At 40.4% G+C, this 22,163-nt stretch overlaps 5 protein-coding genes across 5 annotated transcripts; 4 read left to right on the top strand and 1 right to left on the bottom strand.

The window, feature by feature from the left end:
- Positions 1 to 374: 374 nt before the first annotated feature.
- On the top strand, positions 375 to 8,085 carry clcn6 (chloride channel 6). Its single transcript, XM_061272599.1, has 23 exons — positions 375 to 480; positions 904 to 963; positions 1,047 to 1,112; positions 1,387 to 1,452; positions 1,535 to 1,601; positions 1,894 to 2,000; positions 2,234 to 2,360; positions 3,087 to 3,154; positions 3,499 to 3,557; positions 3,636 to 3,768; positions 3,866 to 3,979; positions 4,155 to 4,321; positions 4,400 to 4,511; positions 4,632 to 4,761; positions 4,945 to 5,098; positions 5,174 to 5,330; positions 5,430 to 5,536; positions 5,884 to 6,070; positions 6,506 to 6,666; positions 7,069 to 7,225; positions 7,425 to 7,532; positions 7,628 to 7,753; positions 7,837 to 8,085. The coding sequence occupies exons 1-23, from the start codon at positions 409 to 411 to the stop codon at positions 7,915 to 7,917; spliced, it is 2,586 nt and encodes an 861-aa protein (XP_061128583.1). The 5' UTR covers positions 375 to 408; the 3' UTR covers positions 7,918 to 8,085.
- A 4,328-nt stretch (positions 8,086 to 12,413) lies between these two features.
- Positions 12,414 to 13,128, top strand: nppal (natriuretic peptide A-like). Its single transcript, XM_061273023.1, has 3 exons — positions 12,414 to 12,579; positions 12,668 to 12,957; positions 13,070 to 13,128. The coding sequence occupies exons 1-2, from the start codon at positions 12,496 to 12,498 to the stop codon at positions 12,953 to 12,955; spliced, it is 372 nt and encodes a 123-aa protein (XP_061129007.1). The 5' UTR covers positions 12,414 to 12,495; the 3' UTR covers positions 12,956 to 12,957; positions 13,070 to 13,128.
- Positions 13,129 to 13,374: 246 nt separating this feature from the next.
- Positions 13,375 to 14,634, top strand: nppb (natriuretic peptide B). Its single transcript, XM_061273022.1, has 3 exons — positions 13,375 to 14,005; positions 14,097 to 14,367; positions 14,443 to 14,634. Exons 1-3 carry the CDS (start codon positions 13,904 to 13,906, stop codon positions 14,457 to 14,459), a joined length of 390 nt encoding a protein of 129 aa, XP_061129006.1. The 5' UTR covers positions 13,375 to 13,903; the 3' UTR covers positions 14,460 to 14,634.
- Positions 14,635 to 16,110: 1,476 nt separating this feature from the next.
- On the top strand, positions 16,111 to 17,492 carry nppa (natriuretic peptide A). The gene is made up of 3 exons (XM_061271195.1): positions 16,111 to 16,244; positions 16,360 to 16,684; positions 17,242 to 17,492. Exons 1-3 carry the CDS (start codon positions 16,134 to 16,136, stop codon positions 17,244 to 17,246), a joined length of 441 nt encoding a protein of 146 aa, XP_061127179.1. The 5' UTR covers positions 16,111 to 16,133; the 3' UTR covers positions 17,247 to 17,492.
- Positions 17,493 to 17,609: 117 nt separating this feature from the next.
- Positions 17,610 to 21,456, bottom strand: LOC133150080 (receptor-type guanylate cyclase gcy-19). The gene is made up of 7 exons (XM_061272377.1): positions 20,785 to 21,456; positions 20,134 to 20,268; positions 19,871 to 20,045; positions 19,671 to 19,773; positions 19,349 to 19,460; positions 19,108 to 19,248; positions 17,610 to 18,895 (listed from the first exon to the last, which is right to left on the bottom strand). Exons 1-7 carry the CDS (start codon positions 21,433 to 21,435, stop codon positions 18,590 to 18,592), a joined length of 1,623 nt encoding a protein of 540 aa, XP_061128361.1. The 5' UTR covers positions 21,436 to 21,456; the 3' UTR covers positions 17,610 to 18,589.
- Positions 21,457 to 22,163: the final 707 nt, after the last annotated feature.

Below are 22,163 nucleotides of genomic sequence, written 5' to 3'. Positions count from 1 at the left end.
CAAATTAATAAAGGCTAACGATATTCTATTCAAATCGCAGTTAATTATTACGTAATAGAGTAATGATTTGATCATGTTTTCTTTAATGCATTTGGAAACTGTTATTGACATACATTTTTCCAATCATTTAATGGAATATTAATATAATTAATTGATTTTGGCACTTTTAGTCCTCCCGATAATCTAAGTGTGCCCCCCCACCCCACACGGATCATAGGAAAACTAGATTTTACTGATGCTTCATGTCTTTTTGACATGAACTCAACTTTTTTTTTCTTTTTAAATAGGCTAGTTTTAGTGCAAATCGTCCATACGATACACCCAACGAGCCGTAACGAGCCCCCGTCTTTTCTCATATTTTCAGCGTTTTCCTGTAGGCATTGAACGCATCATGACACAACAACGAAGATGGCGTGTTGTGGGAACTGTTTCGGGTGTAGTCGTTGCAATGAAGAGGAGACGCGCACGCCAGAGGAGCTGGTAGGATGATACAATTCTGTAGCAGTGCGGGTGTATATTCACATTTTTCTGATTATTTCTCAAATGAGTCCAAACTCTGTATTGAGATGTCTTGTTCGCTGCAGCTCACTGCTTCCCCGATGTGTTATTACCATCCAATATAACTAAAGTAATCAGCCTCAACGATCGTAGTCATTTGGTTGCAGAGTAATTTTGCCAAGTTGCAAAACTGTTTTCACAATTTCCCAATACTGAATTCATCACGGTTCAAAGAACGCGGTCATTGTGCAGCATCATTGGGTGGTTGCTGAAAAGGCAGGCAGATTGATGCGTTTGTGTGCACGTTGATAGATTCATGCTAATCTTAAACAAGTGGCAGCAGCACTGGTCAAAATATTAAACCCTCCTCCCAAAAAAAACCAATATATTTTGCTGTTGTTGCAGACAATTCTTGGAGAGACTCGAGATGAAGAAGATGAGATTCTGCCAAGGAAGGACTATGAGGTAAGATAATGAAAACCATTAGGTTTAGTTTGAAGGTGCAGTTTTTGTGTCACCATCTGAGAGTAACCTTTTTGATCAAACAGAGTCTGGATTATGACCGATGTGTCAGTGAACCCTATGTGGAAGTTTTGGAGGGGATGGACAACAAGGTAAGCAAAGATAGCGTAGACCTGACGGGTGTTTATGTACATGTGTTCTAAATCCATTTATTATCAAATCTTATTGCCGAAATCAAATTTAATATCGGTGTCGTGTAGTCAGGCCACACAGATGGGAATTGCTCAGGAGCTCACAAAATATTTGAAATGGAAATTTGTGTGCATTCGACCTGCACAATTCTGATTTTCATGTTACTTAACAATAAGGTACAATATTGTGATTATGATGAGAAATGACTTTCTGTGTTTTTTATTCCCCCAACAGAAAGCCAAAAAGTATGAAGCGCTGCGATGGGTGATGGTGTTTGCGATTGGAGCATCTGTTGGATTGGTATGTACTTCCTCCTCTTCTTTCTGCTTTTAAACATAGGGCTGATTACTCTCAAATGTTTCCATCCTCTCTTTTCTTTTAGCTGGGTCTGTTTGTGGATTACTTTGTACGCTTCTTCACCAAACTCAAGTTTACTCTGGTTGGTTATTGTATCCTTTAGAAAGTCCGCAATTTCCTCTTCAGCACCCATTGAATTTCAGAAGCGATTTTGCTTTCCGCATTACTCAGAATGTACCATGTGATGCCTACTGTCAATTTAATTTGTGATTTTTTTTTTCACTTTCTTGTAATCAATCTACATGTTGTAGTTTTCACATGCTGTTGTTATCACAAATAGTGTCATCAATGTTCATTCTTCCAGCCAGGACAACTAGTGGTTGTGTATGACACATGTGCCAATCACAGCATGGAAGTCTTTATACTTTAATGTGAAGTCTTCAGCTGTCGAGGAGTGCAGTGAGAAAGGCTGCCTCCCTTTGTCACTACTGGAGCTCCTGGCATTCAACATGACCTTCATCTTTATTGCCAGTGTGCTCGTCCTCATCGAGGTGAGAAAGTGTACTTCTGCAACATGCCGGATATAGATTTGCTGACCTTGGGTGTTTTAGTTTTTGCAGTGTTATAGCTTTTGGTCTATTAACAATTACTTTGCTTTGTTGGACTGGTCAAATGTTGAGAAAGAAAAATGGTCAATATATGTAAAATAGCCGTTTTGGAATAGTTAGTGCAACCTACCATGTAGGTTTACAGTCTAGCAGTAATCGAATCTGTTGTTTTTCAGCCCTTAGCTGCAGGCTCGGGGATTCCCGAAATCAAAAGTTACTTGAACGGAGTGAAGATCCCTGGCATCGTCCGGCTACAAACGTTTCTCTGCAAAGCTGTTGGAGTTCTGTTTAGTGTCGCTGGAGGTAAACTGTGATGATGAATTTGTTACTTTTCATTGCTATGCATTTGAGTGAGCTGTTGAATTGCTTGAAATGTCAAACTCATCTTCCGAACTGGGAAGATGTCCTCCCGCCTTAACTAAAACCAAATTCTTGTGGGATAAAACAGACCAAAGGAAATAACACATTTTTCCACGTGCTTTTGGGAGATGTTATCAAAATAATTGAAGCAGGCATAAAGTTATTTTTCTTATAAAAAAACTTTCATCTTTCCACATAAACAGATTGACATACTGTATTAGAGATGGATGTCACATGTCACACATGTGGTATTTGTCACTAATTCCTACAGCTCTCTTAAAGTTGCTCTACTTTCCTTTTTTTCTCTTTGCCTCTTATATCATGTCACTCGTCCAACTTGTCTCACATGTGAGCCTGAACAGGATTGAGCAGTATAGAAAATTGATAGATGGATATCCTGTTCTTGTTGGTGCAAATTCCACAAGATTATCTTAATTTTCTTGGGGGTAAATATTGAAACAACTACTTATCTTTACTTGCCACAGTTAGAAGATAACACTAGTTTAGTTCCCATCTCACAAGGCTTTTATATTCTTTTCCTCTGCAGAATTGCAGTTATCATTTCACATACTTGATTTATTTACATTTAGCATGTTGAGATTATCGCCCCAGGTTTGACACAAAATTCCCATTTGTTTAAGTTTGAGTTTTTCTGTTGTGTCCTTTCAGGTCTTTTTGTAGGCAAAGAAGGTCCGATGATACACAGCGGAGCCATTGTGGGAGCTGGCCTTCCTCAGGTACATAAAGTCAATATTTACAATCATACAAATAGTTCAAGTCAATATTTAAATCAATATTTACGAGTGTTCAACTATTGTTCGACATTTCAGATCTGGTGTTACAGTGTTGTTAACAATAGTAACCAAAATATGTCCTGGTAGAAATTCACTTTAGTGAGGAACAACGGCATCTAAAATCTTACTGTGACATTACTGTGACAAAACGATGACATGTCTCGCTTTGAAAATGGCGCCCCTGAATCCTGTCTTTTTTTTTGTTTTTTCTCTCAAATGATTTGAAGTTGTTGCTTTGACTGTCGTTCTGGTTTGAGTGCTGCTATCAAATCTATTGTGCTTCTCAGTTTCAGAGCATCACTTTTAAGAGAATCAAATTCAATTTTCCCTTCTTCCGGAGTGACAGGTGCGATCACGATACACAATCTTATCCATTTTGTTAGTGCCTTAAAACCTACAAAATGTCATTTTTGTCCTTCATTAGGGACAAGCGAGATTTTGTGTCAGCTGGTGCTGCTGCCGGAGTAGCCGCTGCCTTTGGCGCTCCCATCGGGGGGACCCTCTTCAGCCTGGAGGAGGGCTCCTCTTTCTGGAACCAGGCCCTCACCTGGAAAGTGGTAGGTCCTGCGCTACCCACGTTGAAATATATATTTTATAAAAAAAAAATACACCTGGTAAATAGGAGGACTACTTCTTTAAAATGTTGTCTTTCAGCTCTTTTGCTCAATGTCTGCTACGTTCACCCTCAACTTTTTCCGTTCGGGAATCAACTTCAACAAGTGGGGCTCCTTCCAGCTGCCTGGCCTGCTCAACTTTGGAGAGTTTAAGGTAAGAATGTAACTCGCTAAATAGTCCCCAATTCAACTTTTCAAGGCGATGCAAGTGCGACTTGCGGTTTACAAGTTCCAACTAAATGATATTAGCACGTACATCACTGTACTGCTGTTGTCTTAATTTGAAAAAAATAAAATTCTACCAGATTCAAATCCATCTTACTCGTCAGTGTTCAGATGGAGACAAAAACTGCCACTTGTGGACTGCAGTGGATCTGGCCTTCTTTGTCTTGATGGGGATCGTGGGTGGGCTGCTGGGAGCGCTCTTCAACTGTATGAACAAAAACCTCGCCAAGTATCGCATGAGACACATCCAACCGAAGGCCAGATTTATCAGGTAACGCCTTTCCACACGGGCTGACTCCATCTTTTCCAAAGGATGCATGTTGTTACCACGGTTTCTTTGTGCTCATAGGGTTTTAGAGAGCCTACTCGTTGCCATGGTGACAACAGTGGTGGTTTTTGCCGCGTCCATGTTGTTGGGCGAATGCAGGGACTTGTACTCTCCTCCAACACATAACACCACAGTAAGCAGCTTCTCGTTTCTCTAACTTTATCTTCATTTATTTGAACGTCGGTAAAAATGACAAAGCAATCTTTATGGCTGTGTATTTTTTTCTTTCTCCCATGAACTCATTTTCTTTTAGCTTTCTGTCGGTGAGGACATCAACTCAACCATCCGCCAGTACTTCTGCTCCAACAAGACGTATAACGACATGGCCACCTTGTTCTTCAACCCGCAGGAGGCTGCCATCCACCAGCTTTTCCACCAGGATGGTGAGATGGGAACTTGGGAACACTGAGGTCAAACGCAAATCATTTTCATTTTGATAAAGCATTACTGAATGGTAGCCAGTGATTCCGTATTAGAAACATATTCCTCCGTTTTTTCGTTACTGTAACAGCTAATCCAACGTGTTACTTTTCTCAGTGTTGTTTGCTTTCCGTCTAATCGCTCAGGTACCTTCAGTCCGGTGACTCTGTCGGTGTTCTTTCTGCTTTACTTCCTGTTGGCCTGTTGGACCTACGGCGTGTCAGTACCCAGCGGTCTCTTTGTCCCGTCACTGCTATGTGGGGCCGCCTTTGGACGATTGGTTGCCAACATCCTTAAAGTGTAAATATAAAATGTCTTTCTCATGCCAGTGACGACCTCGATTCTGATTGCCGTGATTGTTTCTATCTATGGCAGGAAACTGGGAATGGACATCTACGCCGGGACCTTTGCTCTCATTGGAGCTGCTGCATTCCTCGGAGGCGTTGTCAGAATGACCATCAGCCTTACTGTCATCCTCATTGAATCCACCAATGAAATCACATATGGACTCCCTATTATGATCACCCTAATGGTATGCAATATTCAGAAAGTCGACACGTTTTCTCTTGGATGTCATTCTTTTGTTTATATTGCATGCAGTCAAAGTTATCCCTCTCTTTATCTTTACCAGGTTGCAAAATGGACGGGGGATTTGTTCAACAAGGGCATCTATGACATTCACATCCAGCTGAGAGGAGTTCCACTTTTGGAGTGGGAGACTGAGGTTGAGCTGGACAAGTAAGTTGTCTTCAATAAAGCGATTTCTTCACCATTTTGATCAAAGAGATTAGTGAAATTGGTTTTGAAACTAGTTATTCACCAATATCCCCACTAGGTGTCGAAAACATTCTACAACTGCAGAAAATTGTTTAGTTGTAATTCAGCAGCAAACAATAACATTGAATAAAAATGTATTAATAGCGCATATCTAAAATCGAATCTAATAGAACAGTAAATTAACTATTCAACCAACAGCTTAACCACTGTTCAATACAATAAAGGTAAATTGAGTATAAATGATGGAAACTGTCAAAACCATAAATGCATATCCTGAGTGCTTGTTTCTGTTGCCACATCCACCTCAGGCTCACCGCCAGCGATATAATGGAGCCCAACCTGACCTACGTTTACCCCCACACCCGGGTGCAATCTCTAGTCAGCATCCTGCGCACCACCATTTACCACGCCTTCCCCGTGGTCACTGAAAATCGCCCGAACGAGCAGGACTTCATGAAGGGCAACATCCTCGTCAGCAACAACATCCACTTCAAGGTACTTTCTGTTCCACTTGGGCAATTCTGAGGTTCCGAATAAAGACAAAGCGTGCATATAAATTAGGTCATCATAATCCAGTACTGTTAATAAAGTGCTCTGCACCAACCTTTTGTTTTTATACTATACATTGTAAGTTTTGGGGGATCATATTTCATTCAACATACATGTTTCTATCCACATTTGGAACAGGCCTGGTTTCAGTGTGAACATGCGCAATTTCAAGTGTTTCTTTTTTCCATGCTGCCTTGATGCTTTTCTGAATTTTGCCTCTCAAGCACAACAAGATTGCAATGTCAACAAGAAGTTGGAGAAAAATAATAAAAATATGTCGAGCGCTTTTTCATAACGGCTCTAAATAACGGCTTTAATTTAATTTAAGTTTAATCAAGAGAATGATCAATGAAGTTCTGCCCTTATCTGTCTGCCATGTAGAAATCCAGCGTTGTATCACGCGCAAGTGAGCAGAGACGGCGCTGCCAATCCATGAAGTCGTACCCCTCCAGTGAACTCAGAAACGTTTGTGATGAGCAGCGAGCTGCCGTGGAGCCAGCGGAGGAGGGAGAGGACCTCCTGCAGCAGATGTTGGAGAGGAGGTAGGACACCATCTTACCTTTGAAAATGTACATCATTACACACAAAAAGTTGGATATTAGGCTTTAGGTGGTGCTCCATAGAACTTTAGATCTTATTTGACAGGCAAGACATTTTGTGTAACTTCAGTCACTCTGAATCCCATTCTACCGCACTGTCCTATGGTGTTCCACAGGGTTCAATTTTGGGGCTCCTTCTGTTTTGATTGTATTGGCTGACCTTGGGAAAACCATATATGCAATCTTTTAGAATATTAAATGCTGGAGAGCTTAACTGGGACTAGACATATTCCTGATGATGCTATAGTTCCATTCCCCGAATCCTTATTTACTTATATATACTTATTGTTGTGTTTCAATCATTTCAATATATTGCTAACACTAATAACTGTGTGTCATGTTCAGGCATATGCCCTACCCCAACCTGTGCCCAGACCAGTCCCCCAGTGAGGAGTGGACAATGGAGGAGCGTTTTAGGCCGCTCACCTTCCATGGCCTCATCCTGCGCTCTCAGCTGGTCAATCTGCTCATGAGAGGCGTGTGTTATGCTGAGAATCAGCCGGTCAGTGGCACAAATGTTCACACATTAAGAATGCGTTGAAATCCAAAGCATCCATGATATGTGGTCATCCCTGACCATGCGTTCCATGTTTTATGCAAGTTAGATCTGAACCGCATCCTGAAAACCTGCAACTACTTCTTTCTCAACCAGGACAATGCTGTGGTCTTTCTTATAATTGAATGCCATGTCTTCTTGTCAGAGTGCCACGCAACCCAGATTGACATATGCAGAGACGACTGAAGATTATCCCCGTTTCCCTGATATCCACGACTTGGACCTGACCCAGCTCAGTCCCCGCATGATTGTGGTATAGCCCATTCAGCCAAAGACCATCTTCAAAAATTGTTATATTAAATAGTAGTGTTGATTTAACAAAGCGTCAAATGTTCTCGATTTTTACAGGACGTCACTCCTTACATGAACCCAAGTCCCTATACTGTGTCACCAAACACCCGCATCTCCCAAGTATTCAACCTGTTCCGAACAATGGGACTACGGCATTTACCCGTGGTCAACGCCGTAGGAGAAGTAAGTCGTAATCTGTTGTTGTTACTCAAGTATTAAGCCTTTGTCTTCTTTGCACTAACTTGTGTATCTTCCTTCTAATTCAGATTGTTGGGATCATCACGAGACATAATTTGACTCATGAATTCCTTGTGGCTAAACTGCGACAGCACTACATCACAATTTGATTGGACCGGTTTCATTTCGCATCTTTAACTGACCACCATTCCATGCTTGTTAATGTAAATTATGTTCTATTTTTTTAATCCCTAGTGTTTTAACTACTGTATATGTTTGTAAACCACTTTTATTATATTGTCTTATTGCTTTGCATTATTAAAGCTGTTAAAATGCTGCATTTGTGAGCCGACTCCTGTTTTTGCTGACATACGATACAAACACCTTTTGTGGCTTAGCGAACATTTATCGCCTGTTATTTTAGGTCAAAAGATGGACTATCTTGTGTAAAATGTCATTTTCCAATTTCTATACAAATTATTTGGGGGGTTTAACAAAAACAAACACTTTTTCCAAAAACATCAATGAAAACAATCTGTGAATGTTAAACCACAGGTGTCAGATTGCAAATATATAGGGCTCAACTGTACCAGTTTGGAATTGTAATTTCACCAATCACCACTAGATGACAGGTATGTCTTACACTAGGTCTGATATTGCTACTCCACAATTTGTGTAAAATATTGCGTTTTAAAAAAACTACAGGTCTACAGGACTGTCTCAGAAAATTTGAATATTATGATTTTATCTTCTGTAATACAATTAAAAAACCAAAAATGTCATACATTCTGGATTTATTACAAATCAACTGAAATATTGCAAGCCTTTTATTATTTTAATATTGCTGATTATGGCATACATCTTAAGAAAACTCATATATCCAATCTCAAAATATTAGAATATCATGAAAACGTATACTAGTAGGGTATTCAACTAATCACTTGAGTTGTCTAATTAACTTGAAACACCTGCAAGGGTTTCCTGAGCCTCAGCTTAAACTAAATCACAAGTATGCTTAAGACTGCTGATCTGACTGCTGTCCAGAGGACCATCATTGAAACCCTCCATCAGGAGGGTAAGATGGTGACAAATTGAGACAACTATTTGAGAAAATATTTTGTTACTCATGACAAACATGATTATCATATAGTTGTGGTGCTGAACTGTTTTAACTGGATGTTTTAGTATTTTTTTGTTTATGCTAGAAGTGACGATGGGCACCTTTACAGCCTGGGGTCAAGCCATTGATAACCATCTGAACACCGAGGGAGGCCAGTTGCAGGCAAGAGGTTGCTAAAGAGATTTTAATGACACACAGTAAGTCATGTCTCTGAGACATCTGTGCTTTGTTCTTTTCCTATGAGACTGTTTTGTTCTTTGGATGGTGTGTCTTTTTTTTTTTTTTTTCCCATTCGTTGTATTGCATCCTTGACTATCTTGGATACTGTAGATACCAATGTCTAACTTTTTCAAGCAAAATGTATTTATGTACCGTACACCTGCATAGGAAAATGAAATTGTACACACAAGTGGAGTTTGTGGACCAGGGGGAAATTACAGGGGTGAGAAGTGGATAATTGGAGGAAGCTATGCTTCAGAGCACTCACCTCTCCATTGAAAAACATCATGACAAGAGCCATTAGTTTGTTTTTAATAGACTAAGTGCTGACAACCTTGCATAATGAACAGAATGTTTTGGGCCTGTGATTGACACTAATAAAAGTACCTTTTTAATGGAACCGAATCCAATTGGTGTGTAGTCCATTAAACTGTGAATTGTGCAGGTTTCAATGTACAAAATTTGAGCACAATACAGCAAGGAGCTGCTGGTGCAAGTATAATACCAGGTGAAATGTGCAGTTGTGTGCTTCATTAGCAATTTTAATTCAGTTTGAATAATCGCAACTCGGAAGCTTCCTCTTGAGCACCATACCTCACTTTACAGTCCATGAAAATAACTTTGTTCTGAATTTGACGCACCCAAGAAAAGAGTATTTACTGGCCATTTAAACCCCAAAAAATGTCATTAGGTTAATAAAACCAGGCTTTAAAATCATGAAAAAGCGACCATGGTTAAACATGGTGGGTGTGTCCACTGAAACTGTCCAACAGTTCAATCCCTGGTACAAAAAATATAACATTTCATTTGATTCACGGTGGGTTAAATTTAATAAATAACCCAGAGAGAGATCTCAGATGACAAAATGTAAATAGAAATAACCGAATTGTGGGTTATTTAGGTAATGCACGTTAAAAATAACATGAGCTAATACTAAATATATGCAACAACATCCCTGCTGTGTGAAAATACCCTTATCTGTGTAAAGGTGCCACTGGAAGGGTCACATGTGCTATGCTGGTCTTTCCAGTGCATGATGTAATGGCATGAAGCATGGGATCATTCCATGACAAGAATAGATAAGACGGCTGATGAATGCCATGAATAAATTTACTTAGCCTCAGCCAAGTGCAAGGTGTAAAACTTCACAAGATTTCAGACTGACTTTAATACATTGTTAATTTAGAAGAAAATTAAAAAAAAGCGAGGAAATCAAATGTGCTTTTATGTATCCTTCAAAACTTGTGCCCTGCTTAATCAACATGATCGTTTATGATTGCAAGAAAACCATTTCTGTTTAAAGCACTGAACTGCACAATAAAAATTAACCATGCTTAATTAAACAAACAACTTTATAACGCCATTGGAAAGCTCAAGAGTCTTTCATTTATTCATTTTATGCCTCAATGTGGTATTACCAATCCATTAAAAAAAAAAATATATATATATATATACACGTATATATCTTGGGGTTCTTCCAGCAGGGTATTTGTGGGTGTTGCTGCATCCGTGATGACAGCAGATGAGCTTTCGCTACTTTGTCCTCATTTATCATGTGTGACATTCTCCACAAGCACCAGCCAGCGCAAACAGGCTAGCAAAATAGGGTCAGCGAATGTGACCTCGCCATCAATGGTGAATGGTGAGGTGGTGCCAACAAACTGATTGGAAGCAATTGTTTTGTAGCTTCACCCCCCCCCCCCCCCTCGCAAAAGGTTTACGTATCACCAAATACGGTGGACAGAAAAAACATGGTGGCCCATTCATAAAAAGAAAATAGTAATTAACTTTTGGGGGAGCCCATGAGCCGAAGCTGTGACATAATTGTGACATTTACTTGTCCCACCCCTTTCAGGCTTCCCCACCTGATGTCAGCAAGCTGTTGCTTAAATGATGGGGAACTCAAGCTCTCATTAAGGTCCTTAATGGAGGGGAACCAATGAGTGAAAGTTAAGCGATTTAAATGTCAGTCAGCCTCGGGAAGGAAAACATTTTAGAAGGCAATAACAGTAAATAGAAAACAGACTAAAATAGCAACGCAACTTCACATATGACAATGCAATAGGTGCATTCAAATTCTTAGTTTAATTCTTAAGTCTGAGTTTGACATTTTTTGTCAGTTCCTCATCCAACGATTCATTGATGGTAAAACGGTTTCCCCCACGAAAAAATTATGCAATCAGCTTCCTGGCCTTCAACAGTCCAAAGTTAATTCGAGCGGATTGAGACACACCAACGTCTTTAGGGTAGCATGTCCCAAGTGCAAAAAGTTTAGCTTGCATCAATATTCAAAATAACGTCTCACTTCTTTCCAATACTTTTGTTATTTTGAATGACAAAAATAGTAGATGAGTGAAAACTAAAATAATTTGAAACGTACATAACAAATGTAAAACTATCATCGTGCTTCAATTTTCGATATGAATGTGACACAACTTTAAATGTGATTCACTTCATAAAAAGAATGCATAAAATGTTAAGCGTTGCCCCGAGGCTTGAATCAATTTCGAATAATGGCCCTCCTAGTTGAGAGGCGGCTGAAATGTCAATTAGCAGTCACACACCTCCACGAGTGAGCTCGGCTTGACTGTGTCCTGGGCTAATGGCTCAGCATTTTGCTTGAATCCATATAAACACAGAAGTACAAAACACACATATATATTCCAATTAACCTCCAGGTCCACATGTGGATGTAGTATGTATCCCAACATATATAATTTTATTTTGGTGAAGACCTCTGATGTTATTGTCCTCACTTTCTTTTGTATTTTATCTTGGTATCAAACTGATATGAGCACAGTACATTTCCCTTTGTTAGAACAAGTCAAGATTTACCCTCAGGAAGAAAAGTCTCATGAAAACGTAAAGAAATATGCTTGACGTGTTATGACAACGTGTTCAATCTTTTTGCACGTCAAGACTTAGATGAAGAATGAATGCCAAAATGCTACGGCGTGTGAGGCAATCCAGGCAAAACCCATTACAAAACATTTTTGATCAATGTGACATCAGCAAAACATAACGCCCAAATCAACAGACAGTTGTGCAGAATCATTTGCATGGATGTGCCAAAGCATTTGCAACTTGTTCAAAAAAAATGAAAAATGATTTTTTTTTTTTTTTTTTTACACAAAACTGCAATAACTCATTCCAAATAATGAAATCAATAAAGACGTCCTGATTTTCATTGACTTGTGCCTGCATGTCCCTGAATTGTCCCAGCTCACCCTTCTCCAACTGAACCTTGCGGGTACTCCCACTCTTAAGAATATTAGTCACACATCGTTAATTTTCCAGGCCTGGTGACGTAGTCGGTTCCGCTATAAAGGCTTCACCTGCCCATGCTGAGAACCACAGCGACGACAAAACCGGGACAGCCTGAGTTGAGCTCCGGCGGGAAGATAAAAACATGAACCTTATTGTCTCGCTTTGCTGCTTCAATCTCCTCTTGGTGCTTGATTATGTTCGAGGCAAGCCCATGTCGGATCTACAGGTAGGTTCTCTTTTTTTTTTTGTATTCGATGGATAGATTTGTTTCATTTCTTTCACGTCTTTCCTTCACCATCCGATGTTTGGAGCAGATTTTAGAAGAGATCAATGACATGCCTCATCAATCTTCAGAGGAGATGCAAGAGAGAGGCGGCAATACAGAGAAGTCAAAGCTTGGAGCTCGAGAGGGCCACCCATGGGACTCCCCCGATCCCAGCAATTCAGCACTGGAGGCTAAAGCACACGTTCTTGCCTTTCTCTTCAAAGACCTGTTCCGGACCTCCAAGCGAAACTGGGGTCGGTACCGGAAAGGTGGGATGAGGAGCTGCTTCGGCGTCCGCTTGGATAGGATCGGGTCTTTCAGCGGATTGGGATGTTGAGGGTGAGCATGCAGAGGAGACTTTGTGGTTGTCAAATGAGCATTTGACGTTTAATGATGCTGTTGTTGGTGCTGATATTAACAGTTTTCCAATTTCCTTTTTTTCTGTCAACAGGAGTGTGTGATGATGATGATCCATCAGAAAAGTATTAAACCGTGACTCTCCATTTCTTACACTGCTGTCTATTTTCATCAACTTGCTGTGGAAGCAGGCTGTTTGTTATTTATTATTTTGGGTTGTAAAAGAACTTGAATTATATTGTAATGTAGAAAAATATTTTGCAAACACGTGTCTTGTTCGTCTCTGTCAATTGCGTAATTTTGAAAGCACATTTTACCGCACATGTAAATACCTCTTGTTGTTGTTATTGTTACAATAGCAGAATCCAAATCTGCTGTGTTCCAAAACCTTTTGTGGCAAAAAAAATCTGAATTCCTGCCCTCAAATATAAAAGCATTTTGCCTTAACCCTTGATTATAAAGCCACTAATGTGTTTTTCTTTTCTGACAAACTGTCAGACTGAAGCCAGTTTGTCCTTGTTAAGGCACCCGTCAACAATCGCATATACACTCCTTAAATTAGTAACATCTTTCTCGCTCGCTCCCTCCCTCCCATTCTCACTACGCAGTGTTGCCGTTTACTACTTCCCGTAACTCTGTGACAACAACGTCCCGTGTTAGGGCTTGTCAGGAGCTGGTGGTCTGTTTCTGGGAGTGTATGGATGCCACTATGTCATATGAATGTCTGAATGTCCCACTTCTGAGAGACAACCCTTTAAAAGGAGTCGTTTCCGACAGCTTGCGTTATCAGGACCAGGTGTCAGGAATGCAAGTCAAATTCCTGGCATAGCCTCATCGTGTATAAAAGAGCAGAGGTTGGTCCTGAGGGATACAGCATCCAGGAGCTATTTAGCAAAGAATCTCCCAAAAGGTCCACCAGAAGAGAAATATGCTGCTTTTTTCCCATGTGGCCTGTAGCCTTCTCCTCATCTTGAAACTTCAGCTCATCAGCACATATCCTGTCAGCACCAGTGATGTGGACATCTTAAGGGTATGTTAGTTATGTAATTCCAAATAATTACAGATTTGATTTCATTTCTGTTCATGGACTCAAAGAAATGTTACCTCCTGGCATGCTGTAGGTGCTCCTTGGCAGATTAGAGGAGTCACTTCCAGAGCGGAATGAGATGGAGCAGATTCTCACTGCAGAGAAGGAGAACACTCTTGATGACTTGAACGCACAGCAGCCACAGGAAGCCTTGGACGAAGCTTCAATTAGGGAGTTTCTGTCAGCCAAAAACCTGAAGAGCATCCGCAGCGACTCCAGCAGGAGATCTTCTGCTTGCTTTGGTCGCCGTATGGAACGAATAGGTTCCATGAGCTCACTAGGCTGCAATAGTGTTGGCAAATCCAGTAAGTTGAAAATAGATAAACTAGCAAAAATGGGAAAAGTTGTAAAAATGTGTTCCATGTGTTGCTATCTTGCAGTTCCCAAAGGACGATGAAGTCATACCATCGACCACCTTGCAAAACTGCAACGTCGAGGCCAAAAGTTATTTAGTACTCTATTTATTTTACCAAATATTTCTATTAATTTGTTTGTGCATTATATGTTTATTTATTTAAATGTACGTAAAACAATTCCTGCCCTGAATGTTTCAATAAATGTTTACAACTGCAGATGACTCAAGTCCATCCACTCAATATTGACAGCCAGTAGACAATCACTAAACAATACCAATTTTTCAACCATCCTCACGAATGACAAACACCATAACAAATCTACTGTGGCCATATCAGGCATGTTAGATCTACATGATCCCATATCATCATGAAGATTAACTAGGTCCCTTGTCACTCACTGTCACCTGGACAATACATTTTGCGATTTAATAAATCAGCCACAAACTGCATACTGTAATGTGACTAAGATTCACATACACCATTCTTGTTATTGTGAATATAGTCATTGTCTTCATTTATGAAAGTGTAAAAAGTATTTTCAGCACCATGGAGAGCACACAAGCATACTATGGTGATTAGAGTTATATAAGAGACAAAAGAAAATGTAGGAATATGATTCTTTGTCAATCGATGTCCTTGTAATGCAATTGAGAGACTCACAAAAGATCAGGATTTCCTGTGATCCAAATGATGCATTGTGTTGGCGAGCATATGATGGTCAATGTCTAAGGGAAAACTCTTGTGGCGTCATCCCAGCGTTGTTGTGAAATGGTTCACTTATCAAAAGTAAAATGTATACAGATGTATATGGAGTCCTTAAGTTTCTTTTTCAAGATAATTTTCAAAATTATTATTATTAGTATTATTTTATTACAAATGACTTTATGTTAGTACGTATATGACGCATAAGTGACTATGGATTTAAAAACAAATCCGCTATTTTTTCTTAGTCACAAACTTGGCAACAAAAATAATTCTGAAGCGTCTTAACAATCTTCTTTGAAATAATAACAAACCTTGTAAAAGTACAGTATTTGCTATATAATAATATTGCTTTATAATTTATTATAATCACCTTTAGTGTTTTCAAAATCATAAAGATTGAGATATACATTGTTAAGGGATAGTGAGGAAATTGAAGGCAATGTAGTATTTACTGACAACAGAATATATAACTTACATCTTTGCATGTTGTTTATTAAATATCAAACTTCTAATGCTGTTTACGAATATTATCTTGTCTCGGTCTAGTATAACAAACACTTGTTACTACTATCATTTATGTGTGAATACACAAAACCAAAATGAAAAAGCAGACATCAACAAGACCACACATTGACCATAATCGCCCCCAAGTATAATCGATGCCCTAAGGTGGAGGGATCCAGTTTTCTCCTACTATGGTGTTTGTCTGCAAGCGGAGGGCATTCCTGTGACTAAACACCATGTCTGAGCTCACAGCTTGGAGATGGCTCCTGAGGTCATGCCACAGTTGTCTGGGAAGGCGGATACGTGAATTATGGACCTCCACACCAGTCACTTCCGAGCATCACTTGAAAGTACATCTGACTTATCGCGGCAACGTGTTAGAATGCACTTGAAGCGATATGCAAGAGGAGGAGCCATTGACGCCGTCAACTAATTGTGTACGTGTACGTGCATATAAAAGCAGTTCCCAGCGGTGGCCGTAATGCAACTTGCATTTGGAGGATAACATGAGGGCTGTGGTCCTGTGGGGCCTGCTGCCCCTGCTGTGTCAATACACACTGGTTAGCGGTCACCTTTTGGGAAGGACGTCCTCTCCTGATGATTTGGCCCAGCTGAAGGTAAGAAAGGAAGGTCAGACACTGACAACAAACACTTTGATTGTGTAGTTGCGTGGTGTGCAATGGCGGCTGTCAAACAAGTTGATATTTCTAAACCCTGCCCTCTGCACAACAGTCTTTGCTTGAGCGCTTTGAGGAGACTCTGGCCGAAGCAGCTCAGGAGGAAACCTCTGAAACGGACTATGCGACATTGAACCAAGAACCAGAACGCAGCCAGTCCAACCGAGGATGGAACACGGAGCAGGACAGGGACCAAGAACCTGCCGCAGCCGCAGTAGAGCGAGCCCAAGCGGTGGCTGAAGGCCAGAGCCGGGCCTTGAGTCAGAGGAACCGCTTACTGGATCTGCTGATAACGGCCAGAAAGCGGGCATCGGGTTGCTTTGGTGCCAGGATGGATCGGATTGGGAACGCTAGCGGGCTGGGCTGCAACACTGCAAGAGGTGAGTGTGCGAGGAACAGTTGCGTTCAACCTTTTTCTGTATCTTTTATTCGATTGCAGAATAGTGTGTCGTGTAAAATTCTTTTGAAATTCCTTCATACTAAAAACAAATATTGTACTACATATAGTACAAATAGTTTACTACAAATGCAACATTACGTACCATGCACTGTATGCGGTTGTTATTGTTCTTTCATTTATTCATTCATTTTACTGCATTGCCAATACAACCCACACTGACTACAAGAGAATAGATCAACTGTAAACACTTCCTCTAAACTGATTACCGGAAAAATTACGCAAGACTGCATTGAGAAACACTTTTCTTTCATTTGGGCAGAATAAACACAGCAAAGTTGAGTCTTAAAAAAGGGCACATTATCTTGGTTTCAGATTTTATTTTTTATTTTTTAAAGCGTGCGTGCAGGTAAAGTTGGATTTCATAACAACAACCAAGAACACGACATCACCATAATGACATCATTAAGGTTGAAATAGTAAGTGAAAGGATGAACTTTTAATAATCAACCATTTCTGTTCTTGTGTTTAATTTTTCAGGATAGGCTGATTCTTCTGTGGGATACATGTTTGATCCTTTTGTCATTTAATAAGTCAAGTTAAGTCAATTTAATATATGATATTACATTGAAAAGCTGTGTGTGTGCATCCATTCATGTCTTTCTGTGTGTCTGTCAACCAAATGATGAACTATGTGAAGAATCCATGACACTGTATGCTGTATAATAGTCGGACAACTGCATGTTTGTTCTTCTCGATTAAAAGCTTCAAATAAAACCCTCTTTTACATATTTCCATAATTTCAGATTTTTTTTCAACTTTAAATCACACACATAAAATAAAATGTATGATGTGGAGAGGAATTAATGAGGATGTGTAAAGTGTATCAGACGTTTATTCGGGGGAGGCCTTAATTTTTACAAATGTATTTTTTTTTTATAGATACACCACAATTTAAGATCAATAACATGAAAATGAAACACATACAGGATCGACAATGCATCCAACTAAATCATAGATGGAAATGTCTCTGCGATTCATTCATTCATAATTTTGGGTGAATGTGTAAGGCAACCAGCACAATGGAAGTGTTATTGTGGGTTAGATCACAGAGACGGTCACAGTTGCTCCAGTCAAGTTGTATTATGTACATCATGTCAACCAAGTTAAATCCTAATGAAATACGGAGCAGATCCCAAGTATGCTGTTTTAGAAAGCCTTCCCAACAGATCATAATCAACATGTACACTGAAATGAAATACACCATACAATGGTACATTTGCTGTCTTTCAAAAGTGGAATAACAACTTTTCAAAATTACTCTAAAATACTGTAAATGACTAATAAAGTACGTCACACTACTTAAATGAATACTTTAATACATTCGTGAATTCACAACATGTCAGGACTGATTTGGTAACTGGTGGGTGTTGAAGAATCGGTTACAACAGATGCAAATCAATGTTCAAGAAAATTGACGTTGGGATTCGAGAAATCACTGACACTCAAAAAAACACCACGTGGGAGCATTCAAAGTATCCTATTACAATTGATGACAACACAAGTATTATGTTTAGGTCAAAAAAGGTCGTCGAGTTTATGGGTAGTTGTGCATCAAGATGGCACTGAGTAATAATAATCTTATGTTGAAATTGAGGGGGAAGAAATCGTTACTATCCTATAATGGTGCATAGCTCTCTCTAGTGGGCGTAGGATAGAAGCTGTCTAGAAAAAAAAGATAATGAACGAGAAAGAGAGAGGGAGAGAGAGAGAGAGAGAGAGAGAGAGAGAGAGAGAGAGAGAGAGAGAGAGAGAGAGAGAGAGAGAGAGAGAGAGAGAGAGAGAGAGAGAGAGAGAGAGAGAGAGAGAGAGAGACTCTCTTAACTCTTTATGAATGCCTTATTTTGTTACATAAGGTCCAGTGATGACCGAGGTTATTGTTGTTATTGTTTGCGGAGCCAGGCAGAATGTCACATTTGTCTCCACTGCTCCTGCACTGACCGGGCAGGAGGGCGGACTCATCCCCACCCTGCAGTCCCCCACTTTTGGAGGCCAAGGTAGCATTGTTGCTGCCTGAAGGTCCCATATGAGCTGCCACACTCAGGTCCGCCTTATCGGATCGAGGCTGGGGTGGTGTGTGATTGGGCACTGGGGTGGTGGCATTTTCACTGAGGCTCTGCACTGTCACTGATGACTGGCAGGCAAACACAAACAAAACCAAAAGGTTCATTCAATTACACTTCGGAAATTGTTATTAAATGTACTGAATTATATTGTGTTATCATTGGAAATTGCAAAGTTAGAACTGTTTCGGAAACATCACATGGTAAGGTAATGTGACCCTTACTGTTGAGTGACCAATATCTAAATATAATATTTAAATAATATAAAACCAATTACACTCACATTTCCTGCAGAAACATCACTGCTGGCCTCAGTTTTCTTTTTTCTCGCCATGTTGGGATTCCAGTGGCAAACCAGGCTGTCATTCTGGACACTGTAGTTCTTATGGCCAATCAACCAGTACGTGTTCATTTTGCCTTTACCCTGGCGGAAATTAGAGGGATATTTCAAATCAATTATTATTTGGATCACAGTAGGGAAATTGACTTGGATGGCATATCTTATTATTCAAAGAGGTTCTCACCTTGATTTCAATCTCCCCTCGAAGCTGCAGCTCATAGGCAAAATCTTTAGTAAGGGCCAAGTAGGTTGCAGAACTAGTGTGGATTTTTTGAGCTGTCACATAAAATGAGATACTATTAAAAAAACACACAAATTGATACAGGTATAAATATACTGTATGACCCTCAAACAATTTGCATTCATAACATTTATTCATGAATTTCTTTGCATTTTTCACCTCCTGAAAATGACCTGGGGTACAACATGTAGCAACTCGGTATTTGACTGGCGTTAAAAGCTTGTAAATTTATCTGGCAACAAAGATGACTCGCTTATAGGTCAACCTACGCAGACTGGTGGACTCCATTCTCGAAGCCGTATTCACCGTATCCCCAAACAGACAGTATCTGGGCATCTTGTAGCCCACTATTCCGGCCACGCATGGACCTGATTAGGAATCAAAACAAATTCAAAAAAGATATTGCAGGGAAACGGCGAGAACAAAACGACACCACAAGGATCCATGATGAGGAAATGCTTTTACCTGTGTGAATCCCAGCTCGGAGTTGCAGCCTCTGGTTGGGCATGTGAGGGATGCACACCTGTCGGACGGCTGCGATGAGATCCAGAGCCATCTTGGCAATTTCGTCAGCATGTCTGTCCCCGTTTTTCTCGGGGAGTCCGCTCACTACCATGTACGCATCTCCAATTGTCTCGACCTGGGTGGAAAGGCACACAACGCAATGCCGATCATTTCGTATCCTGTTCGCGGAGTTTGTATTTGTATGTTTACTCGTCCTTAATTACCTTGTATACATCATGGGAGTCGATCCGTGTGTCAAAGCAAACGTAGAGGTTGTTGAGCATTTCCACCACTTGCAAAGGCGTACAGGAGGCTGAGATGGAGGTGAAACCGACAATGTCTGAGAAAAAGATGGTCACCTAGAATAGAGCAAATGAAATTTGACTTTGAAGTTTTCTCGCTATATACGACAGGTTAGTGTCAATGTTTGTTCTGGAAAGACTTCAACTGGTCGTCTTGAGTTCGAAAACCTTCCTGCTGGTTGTTGAATGATAAGAAAAAAAAGCTCAAATTGATGTGCATTGACCAGATAATTAGTTTCCAAGAATTCAGTATCATTTTGAAATCGAGCTTTCCGCTTGATACCATTAAAGCAGCCCGCACAGAGTGCTTTTGGTACAGCTGTTCAAAACCTCTTCAATAAGCCATATGCAATTTTCACCTAACAAACTTGTTTTATCTTCTGATGAATATGGAACAGAGCAATTATAGTTAATTACGTCAACAATGGCTACAAAGGGAGCGGAGACACATTCATTCAGCATGTCAGCAGATGATGCAGTGGTAGCCTCCTTATAGCAGCCTCAATATTAAAAGCCCAGAAGATGTTTTCAAGCAATCAGAGAATTTATGGAGTTGAACAAAAAGACACCAACCTTCTCATAGCTCTCCGCTTCGACGTGTTTATGTCGCCGGAGCTGTTTGGCCACTGACTTTGGCAGCATTTGATGCAGCAGGTCTTCGGCTAGCCGTCTTTGACGTCTCAAGTCCTCCGTCTTCTCTGTTAAACTTTGTGCATAATTTTCAATCCACTCAGTCATTTGCTTGAAGGAGAACATGACTACCGGGTAGATGAGGCAGGCTATCGCCAGAAGGCTGATCTTCATACTGAGGCTCGAAGACACCGAGCGAGATGCCGTCCGGAGTGCCGGCCCCGCACGGCCGAACAAGCAGTGCTGAGTGTCATTCAGTGCTTGGAGTCCAGCGTGTGACCCGGGCAAAGAGTTTGTCATCTCCCAAAGATTTGCGTTAAAGATATGTTTGAAATAGTGGCTTGAGTTGAACTTTTCATCTATGTTCTCCAACCAGCAGTCACGCAGTTGTTCTGTCATGAGGATAGCCAAGCTAAGGTGCCTCAATGCAAAAGTCCACTTGTCCTGGAAGGCGGGTCCAGCCGCCATATGGGGGAAGTCCAGTAACTGGTGGTTGAGTTCTATGAAGGTGAGGAGAAGTCTTGCGGATAGAACGTCTCTCCAGTTTGGGTCATCTCTGGCTTTGCTTAGAGTATCTTCTTCTGTAATCCACATATCAAGAAGTCCTCCAATGAAGACATTCAGAGCAGAAATGTTGTGTTCAATTGTTCTATTTGTATCCAATGAAGCGTTCAGCAATCCATGAAGACGCCTTTCAATCTCTTGGCAAAATTCTGCCACCCCATCATGGCAATAAAGTCCATAGGCATTTCTGTGGCCCGTTACGTCACCACACAAATGCAACATGGGCTGCACAACGGCAGAAACGTTGGCATTGAACATTTCATTCCCCGCCTCTTTGCTAAAGACATGGCGCATCCATTGAAGCTTACTGACAAGGTGCAAAATGGCTGCCGTTCTGCATGAAGCCAGTTCTTCGAAAGCAGCTTCTGTAGAGTGGAGTGAGTCAAAATTGGAGTTGAGGTCTGTGGACACAGAACCAAGCAGGGCCAGGAAAGACAGCAGGCAAGCTGTCAGAATCCGTCGGACAGTACGGCCACTGCCAGAGTTGGAAAATAGGAAACACCTGGAATGACTGACCGGTAAACAAAATGTCATTTAGTGCACTCCGGTCAATATTCTTGACATATAATCGAAAATATTGTTTTCATACCAATATTTGGGTTTCTGGGCTGTCTTTTCACCCCATCAAGTGTGATATTACACAAATGAGCAAATCTTTCAAATCTAAACCAAATTAAAAAAAAAAAAATACAGGGGAGTCAAGTTTTTTGACTTTGCTTTAAGTTCATTTGGCTTAAAAGTCAACTTATTTCTCAGAT

This window comes from Syngnathus typhle, linkage group LG2 (genome assembly GCF_033458585.1).
Source record: "Syngnathus typhle isolate RoL2023-S1 ecotype Sweden linkage group LG2, RoL_Styp_1.0, whole genome shotgun sequence".
NCBI classification, from domain to species: Eukaryota; Metazoa; Chordata; class Actinopteri; order Syngnathiformes; family Syngnathidae; genus Syngnathus; species Syngnathus typhle.
Note: the sequence above shows the minus strand (reverse complement) of the source record. Positions and strands in the feature narration are given on the sequence as shown.